General features: G+C 39.6%; 1 protein-coding gene across 1 annotated transcript in view; it reads right to left on the bottom strand.

The window, feature by feature from the left end:
* Positions 1-5,724: 5,724 nt before the first annotated feature.
* Positions 5,725-8,221, bottom strand: part of LOC109537707 (trypsin-1) — a 30,060-nt gene continuing 27,563 nt past the window's right edge. The window contains exons 6-7 of the mRNA XM_019904563.2: positions 5,990-6,113; positions 5,725-5,886 (exon numbers count right to left, since the gene is read on the bottom strand). Coding sequence (XP_019760122.1) covers positions 5,992-6,113 — 122 coding nt within the window. The 3' untranslated portion in view covers positions 5,725-5,886; positions 5,990-5,991. The remainder of the gene's footprint in view (positions 5,887-5,989; positions 6,114-8,221) is intronic.

The raw sequence follows: 8,221 nt of genomic DNA, 5'->3' as shown, positions 1-8,221 counted from the left end.
CGCCTCAACAATATAGAACTTATCTACAACAAAGTTGATCGCCAATGTCAGTTTACAAGCACCGATAGGATAAACGATCTGGTTCCCGAATCCTACAAAGGCACGCACTTCTCGACTTTATACTTTATAATACCGTTTATTTCAATAACTATGAAATGTTTTTATAATTGACAGGTCAGCATCAGTGTCAATTAGATACGTGAATGATAGGGCATTTTCTTCGCATAAAACGGTTGTTATCGGTGTTGTTTACAAATGGTGTCATTGTTTTCGCACAAGAGCTTTTTTAAGCTTTTCGTTCTTTAGCCAGCAATTAACTTCAGTATGACTGACTATTTTTTTTACAGAAATTACACAGGAAATTACACAGGGACTCTGTTAGTGTAGTGCTCTTAAGAGTTGAATCACTGACTTCGTGCAGGAGCGATCGACATTATTTCGATTATGACCCAGCTGGCCACATTTGAAGCATTTAGAAGATGTTTGTTCAGATCGTGCATTTCTTGGATCGTATCTTTTGTTTGATATTCATTCTCATTTTTCCGTGCGTTCAGATTGTGGCTTTTGTTGACCGATTGCAGAACGGGCTTCAACGTGTTTTGTTGACATATTTGATTTTCATTATCAAACAATTTTCGGACCGAATATTCCTCTGACATTAATAGATGCCACATTAATTAATGCCTCTGACATTAATTATGATCACACTAAAATTTGAAGCGTTTCAATTAAATAACAGACATAGGAATGTTTTTCGGGCTTTGAAGCCGTGGTCCATGGGAATTTTTTCCTGACGTTTCGTCCACAACTGCAGTAGACATTATCAAAGGCGATGAGGCAGTGGGCAAAGTGATCTCCCGTGCTTTCCGACTAAGACTGGTTCAACTGCTGGATTTCCCGTCGTATTTATGCAGCCTAGCCGTGTGTACTCATGCGTGGAGAATGGGTGGGGGTTCAAATGCTTCGGCGCACACGCTGTTTGGCGCAAAACGCGCTTCCAATCTGGATTGAGTGTCGTAATTTCTTCTTTTCTGTTAAAGTTGTTTTGGTGTTTAAATATTTCGATGGCCTCTCTGGTAAGTCTCGGGTAGTATCTTTCAGATTGGTGCAGAATGTCCACTTCGTCGAAGCGTATTTGGTGGCCGTCTAGTAGTGCGAGCTCCGCTACTGCTAATTTTTCGGTTTGTCCCAATCTGCAACTTCGTTTGTGCTCCGTGATCCTTGTGTTTATGCTTCGTTTTGTGGTGCCGATGTATGCTCTTCCGCAGCTGCACGGAACTCTGTAGACTCCTAGTGCTGATAAAGGATCCCGTTTGTCCTTGGCCGATCTCAAAGTATGTTGGATGGTTCGAGTTGGTTTAAAAATGGTTTTAACTGGATGTTTCTCCAGTATCTTGCCGATCCTGTCCGTGACATGTCCATACATGGAGTATGTACGGGAGGAAAGCCCAACTCTTACGCTCATCAAGCGTCTCTGTTGTCTCCGAACGATATCCACTGCTATTTGGTCGAATTGCTCTACTGAAATCTTTCTTACTGTATCCATTCCAACCAAAGGCCCTTTCCAGGTGTTTTAATTCTTTCTCTAACTCGGCTGGTTCGCAGATTCTTCTGGCTCTTTCGGTGAGAGTTTAGATAACTCCTCGTTTCTGACTGGGATGATGGCTTGAACCACTGTGCAGGTACCGGTCGGTATGTGTCGGTTTTCTGTACACCGTGTGGGCCAGCTTTCCGTGTGTCATCAACATTGTGAAACCAACAATTAGGTTTCCTCACGCCTGTGTCCAGAGCGTTCTTCTCAAATTTTTCCATAAAATAGTTGGCTATCACTGGACTAAGAGGGCTGCCCATTGCTACTCCATCCGTCTGCTCAAAGAATTCGCTGTTGGAAATTCTCTCGCAACAAGTTCCATTGCCTCCCTGATTGGTACCATTGTGAAGAATGAAACCACATCAAAACTCACAAGGATTTCCCCGGGCGACAACGACAACGAGTGCAACCTCTGAACAAAATAGGATGAGTCCTTTATAAAGCTGTCCGTTTTTCCAATTTTAGCTAGATATTTTGCAATATTGTAGGTCGGACTACCAATGGCGCTCACAATGGGCCTCAGTGGTACATCCGGTTTATGGATCTTGGGCAGTCCGTAGAGCCTTGGTGGGAGTGCTATGAAATATGGAAATAACAGATAGTTTAGGAGAAATAACCCAAAAAATGATAATTGATGAATTGCAACTCCACCTGTCAAAATAGGAGAAAACGTTTTGGATAGATTATTCTCAGTTTTTGACGTACTATTCGAATCTCCAATAAAATGTTGTGGTTACCATTTGAAATTCTCAAGTTGGCCCCTGCCTAGCATAGAATACAGTGTCATTTACTTTTATTACATATACGTCCTGTTCATTACGTCCTTGGGAGCAAAAAAATATAACGTTTCTGGGACGGCTCGCATGAGATCTGCATAAGATATTTGTGCGATACTAGGGGCGGCCTAGAGACATCCTACCGACGACCATCCCATGCGGGATAACGGAGATCAAAATGGAACATCCCACGGACCATTTGTGTTTGCTGGGTAGTGAACACATGAAGTTCAGGTTCGCGCCAGTCTACATGCAATCTTCCATTACTAATAACCCCATAAGAATAGAAAAAAAGTTGCATAAGTTGTATAGATTTGCGAAATTCCAGCATTGCTATCCGTCAGTAACCGTTAATTATTTTTGCCAGTATGGGCAAAAAGTTTTGCAGGAAAATCAAATTTTTATTTGATTCTGAAAAAATATATGTATATCTTGTGAGAGGGCAGATGGGGTCACACTGGGCTGGTTCCATAGAATACTTTGGTGGTTTTGGACCGGGTCAAATGGAGGGCAAACATTTACCGGCTTCCAAGGAACAGCCCTTTATTTGCTACTTGGGAGAATTATGAAAAAAAGTGAAATGAAATACAGATGAAACACGAGGCATCTCTTGCTTGGTGCCATCTTGGTTTCTGCTTGTAGCGTGTCAATTCAGTGGAGTTACAATTCTTCTCTTTTCTTCACGAGTCAGGTTGGAGAAGTAGAGTGAGATTAGGCTGTTTCTAAGACATTTGGTTCACAGCAGTGACACTTGGATTTATCTATATTGCGTCTGGTGCGAATGCTTGTTGGTACACAGACTTTGCCATCGACATCATCGGGGAAAGGATCTGCTGTCGGCACATTATCATAAAAACAACCCGAATTATAACCAACAATGCCGAACCTCACATAGGGGTAATTAACAGACGGGTAGCAAGCGCACACAACGACTGGGCCCTTAAAAGTACCACATAATCGTGGAGAAAGAAGGAAGGGTGCAGACAAACCAAAGAGTTGATTGGAAGCCAGGCGAGGTCAAGGCAACGTCCAAATGGCTGGCCAAGCAGTCGCTGGGCCCTGATAACTCTGGTTGGTGTCATGACAGGCCACTGCGGTCTGACAGGTGTAGGTACACATACTTGGAATCGGTGTTAGTCCCGTATGTCGACAATGTGGAACGGCAGAGGAACATCGTATCACCTTCTAGGTAAACGTAACACTTCCGTTTATGGTGAAAGGGCCTTTAAGGCCTACTCGCCGGACCCATTTGGGTCCCCCCGCAAAACTACTACTAACAAACAATAATCGCATAATTAGGTGAATGATTCGCACTGAAAATGTTAGTTTTTATCAGTGGAATAATCTAGGGACGAACGAACTATCCATGTGACGTAACAACAAACGATAAAGTAGAATATTTTTCTAATGGTTAATTTAAATTTTTACTCGTTCTGAGCTTTAATAAAACTACAACGACAAAAACAACAACAACGCCTGCTTTTAAAACCATTTAAAGACTAAACTCTTAAATTCTCTAAACCTACAAATGTTTCCGAAATCTAATTTCCAAAAATAAATTTATCTTTGGGTTGATGTTAACTCTCTCTAACTAATAGACTATTCGTATAAAGGCATCTCACTTTATGCATGATCTATTTTTTTCCTTTTTAACGTTTGATGGATAACTGGGTCGGAAACGCATACGTTAACTCGGAGATAAAGCACACCTCGGTTATGTTGCTGCGTTATCGAAAATGTTATCCTGAACTGTTAAGTTGCCATAACGTGTGGCCGTTAAACATAGCATTTATGATACAACAGGGTTGAGTAGGTTTGTTTGCGGAGCAGGTTCAGACCTTTTTCAACTGCTACGCGAACAAACCTACTATTTCCCGTTGATTTAATAGCTTGTTCACTAACATATAACTTTCGATATATAGCCTTGGCAAAACTCGAATTTCGCGTTCGCCGCAACAATATTCTCAAGATGGCCACAGTTCGGGTTACACCGAAAGTTGATATAAACTTGTTTACTTTACTAACGCAACACCCTATATATTGATATATTTTTCCATTCTATTTCAAATTCGAAATATGCTTTATGTATAATGTCCTATACTTAGGTTTAACCGTTTGATTGGTAACTATTCGAAAAAAATTACGACCTATGCTTCAAAATGCGAAAATTTTTGATAGGCATCGAAAAAATCGTAGAAGAAAACTTTCTTTTACGATTTTTTTATGAAACGTCAAAGTTGCCAAGTTAAAATCAGTTCCTTGGAAAGGGAGTTTTTAAAACAATTTTCATTTCGATTGATATGGATTTCAGCTTTAAGATACAACTGTTGGTTATTACAAGCTTGTGAAAATATATACTAATTAAATGCTAATAAGATTACATGCTATCTGCGAAACTAAAGAACATTATGTACCTCGTAAGCATAATTAGACATTTCCTTCTAAGTTGCAAAATAGGATATCATGAATTTGTGAAGTTGGCTAAATAGGATATCTTAACTGCCATAATGTTTTTATCATTAACAGACATTGCAGATAATTGCAGCAGAGCCTTCCAGCTTTCTGGCAACTGACACTTTCTCAGGCATCAAATAAATACCTACCTACATTTCTAACACGTATGTGAAATAGACAGAACACCAGTGTGAACACACACAGTGAACACCGGTACAAGTTAAGCAGGAGTTCATTAACCGAATACGAGCTGCTCGAGAAGAGTGCACAATACGGTTATTACGCAGGCACTAACTTGTTTGGAGTTAACGACGGAAATGTATGTTTATTTGTATACACATCAATTCAAGGCTATAATGACAATAAAGAAAAAAATTTCGGTGGCAATATTCACATTTCGAAAAAAGTAGATTCTTACCTTTAACGAATCCTACTGAATTTACCGTTTATTCTGATCCAGTTTATTGTCACTTTTTGTATTTTTTCACGGTTTCCGGAGTTTTTAATAATTACGAAGGAACAAGTATTTACATAGTTTTAATTAGGCAGATTACCTTGATAAAATAATTTGAGTTACAAGCTGAGGGCGGAAAACTACTTCTTGAAGGTACTCTCACTCACGTCCTGAGTGCCATCCAGTGGCGGAGACATTCGATGTTGTTAAAAAGTTAAATTTTACTAAAAAATACAAACCTTCTGATGACATTAACCTATAAAGTGAAGAACGTTTGAACAATAAAGTTTGATTTTTCTGTTGATGCATCAAGACAATTCCGCTCCTTGGCAGAGGTGAGTGAGATAATTTGTTGAGTGAACAATACAGGAATTTTTATTTACATACTCAAAATATCTCGCAATTCTCCGTAATAATCATTATCTTCTGTTTGTGTAAATAAGTCGACAACCTGTTTTTTCTTTAATGTGGTTAATAAGTACAATAAAAATACAAACAACTTGGCAGAAATTCAAATGATGCTAACTCTCGACTGATTTCCTCACTGTAGGTTACCATCAACGCTGTGTCATTGGTGAGCGTCCTGTTGTTCAGAAGCTCAATAAACTCATCTGTAATTAATTGTGTGAGATCGCCAATATCTAATATGTGTTTTTTTTGTTATTGGTACAGTATATTTTCTGTTACTGATAACACAAAATATTTTAAGCTTACTTTTAATTTTTACAATAACAGGCATCTTTGGTATTTGACATTATCCAAGTAATATAACGGTTGACCCTGCTATAGACTCCAGGATAGTTTGGCTGCGCACAGCCTTCACCCCAGGACACTATGCCTAAAAACGTTAAATTCTCGTATTTCGATACATATTCGGTGACCCAATTACTGGATTCAAGCCAAAGAAATATTTTGTAAAGGCTTTAACCTGCATATGGTTGCACAATTGTGACCCACAATAAAAACTAATGTATATTCTAATATAGTTTTCCGCATCAAGTGTTATGGCTTTTCAAATTAGTATATTTTAAAGTTTATTTTACGTTTACTTATTACTAGGTCTAGATGTTTCACACGCCATATCGGTTATACAGATCCCAATAATAAGATCTTTTCCTAGGCCTAGATCAAATTTCTCAAAAGCCAACTGAGCCAACATTATCTAGAGACCTGGGCAAGTATTTGGTGCATAACTCCACACTAATTCTACGAGATATTTCTAGGAACTGTTATATCAACTACCGAGAACCACATGGAGACGTTTCTGGAACGATTAGCTATGAGAATAGAACAACGAGAGCGAAATAAAATTCCATCAATACTTCGCCAGTTGTGATTATGAAATGGGAGGGAATACTCCACCCTGGATGCCTCCCGTAGACAAAAGTGGTTTCAAGCAACAGAAGATGTAAATTTTAAACAATCAAGTAAGAAAGTTGGAAGTCGACTAAATTAGGAAAAAGCCAACCCGTCTTTAAGGATAATCAATCACGTACAACTAGGTAGCAAATCACATAGTATCCTGAAACAGGCAAGTGCATGTTTCGAGGTGCGCCAACCTCAGACCCCCCAGGACCTTCCTTGTAGTTAAAGAACCTCAAAATCTGCACATGCCAATTGTAAAAGCTTTGGACAGCTGTGCTGATACCGAAAGCGCTTTATTGTTCAAAGGTTTTCCCATGCTGGCACTCAAGAATGTGGAAGATTGTTGTGGCTTCTAGTAAGTCTGCCTGGATGCTCGTACAAGAGCATATGGCGACAGCAACTAGTTGCTACTCTTTGCAAGATAATGCAGGTGTCGAGATAGTTAGTTTCAGGCTAAACGTAGCTGATGAGAGCTAATAGCCTCAAAACCGGTCATGGGGGTGCCTGGGGTTGGTACACCTTCAACTCTGCACTTGCCCATCTCAAAAGTTAATGACCGCTCTGTTGACACCGAAACCTTTTCATTGTTCACATAGAATCCTCTTCGCGTGCTCCCAGAGGCAAAGAGCATTCGAGCTGCAACTGTTAACCCGTTGACAAAGGTAGGTCGTTATAAGTTATACTGGTAATAATCTTTTGTTTTCAACCGAAATTTATTTGTAATTTGGATTTAGTAAACAAGTTTGTCTGGTTAGATTAGCAATATTTCAGGTATTTTTAATATTTGAATGTTTAAATATTTGTATCTCGCTCTCAACTATTAGCAGTCCTTGTAATGGTTTTGTCTGGCAACGTGGTTGTTGTCCGTCCACCTTATCTCACCACATTTTTTGAATGGAAGGAACAAAAAATCGATTCAGGAAGGTGACCCTACCAAAGGAATCAAGTGCCAAGAATAGAACAGACCAGTGGATCATTCTTTCCCAGTTCTGGCGTCGTCATGACCAAATTTGACCATCGACTCCGACATCTACGTGCAGTATTTTGTATATTTCGCCCGCCTGCTTGGTTTACGCTAGTAGGAGCATCAGCTGGTTCCGACGGGAGATTTTAATTACTCGAATTGTAAATTGGATAGCCAGAGACAAACAGGATGAGACTGGAGCGAGCTCGTGGAGCGAAACTTGGCAGCACGAGATATGGGTGATTTTGAAGACGTAGAACTGATATTTGGGCGAGTATTAAGCCACTCGTTAAATTTTAATTCTATATCATTGACTTTCACATTCATTGTATTAGATTAGGTATTTGGTATTAGGTTAGCAGACGATGGTTATGAAACCCATTATTACCCATCCACACCAGTCCTGGCTGATTGAGCTTGCGCGTCTCATTGCCGCGTTGCCGGTTTGATACATGATACAATGAATACAAGGTAGGATATTAATCGGTCGAAAACTCGATTTTCGTGCGCACATGACGTCGCTGGTTACCACTTTGGTAAAGTGAACAGCTGATCCCATTTAAAATGCATGTAACCTAGACAAATTTTCACTGAATTCAAAACGCAATAGTTCAAAA

Source organism: Dendroctonus ponderosae, unplaced genomic scaffold (assembly GCF_020466585.1).
Source record: "Dendroctonus ponderosae isolate FM_Combo_2020 unplaced genomic scaffold, Dpon_F_20191213v2 Dpon_F_20191213_9, whole genome shotgun sequence".
NCBI classification, from domain to species: domain Eukaryota; kingdom Metazoa; phylum Arthropoda; class Insecta; order Coleoptera; family Curculionidae; genus Dendroctonus; species Dendroctonus ponderosae.
This window is presented reverse-complemented; position numbering and strand designations above follow the sequence as displayed.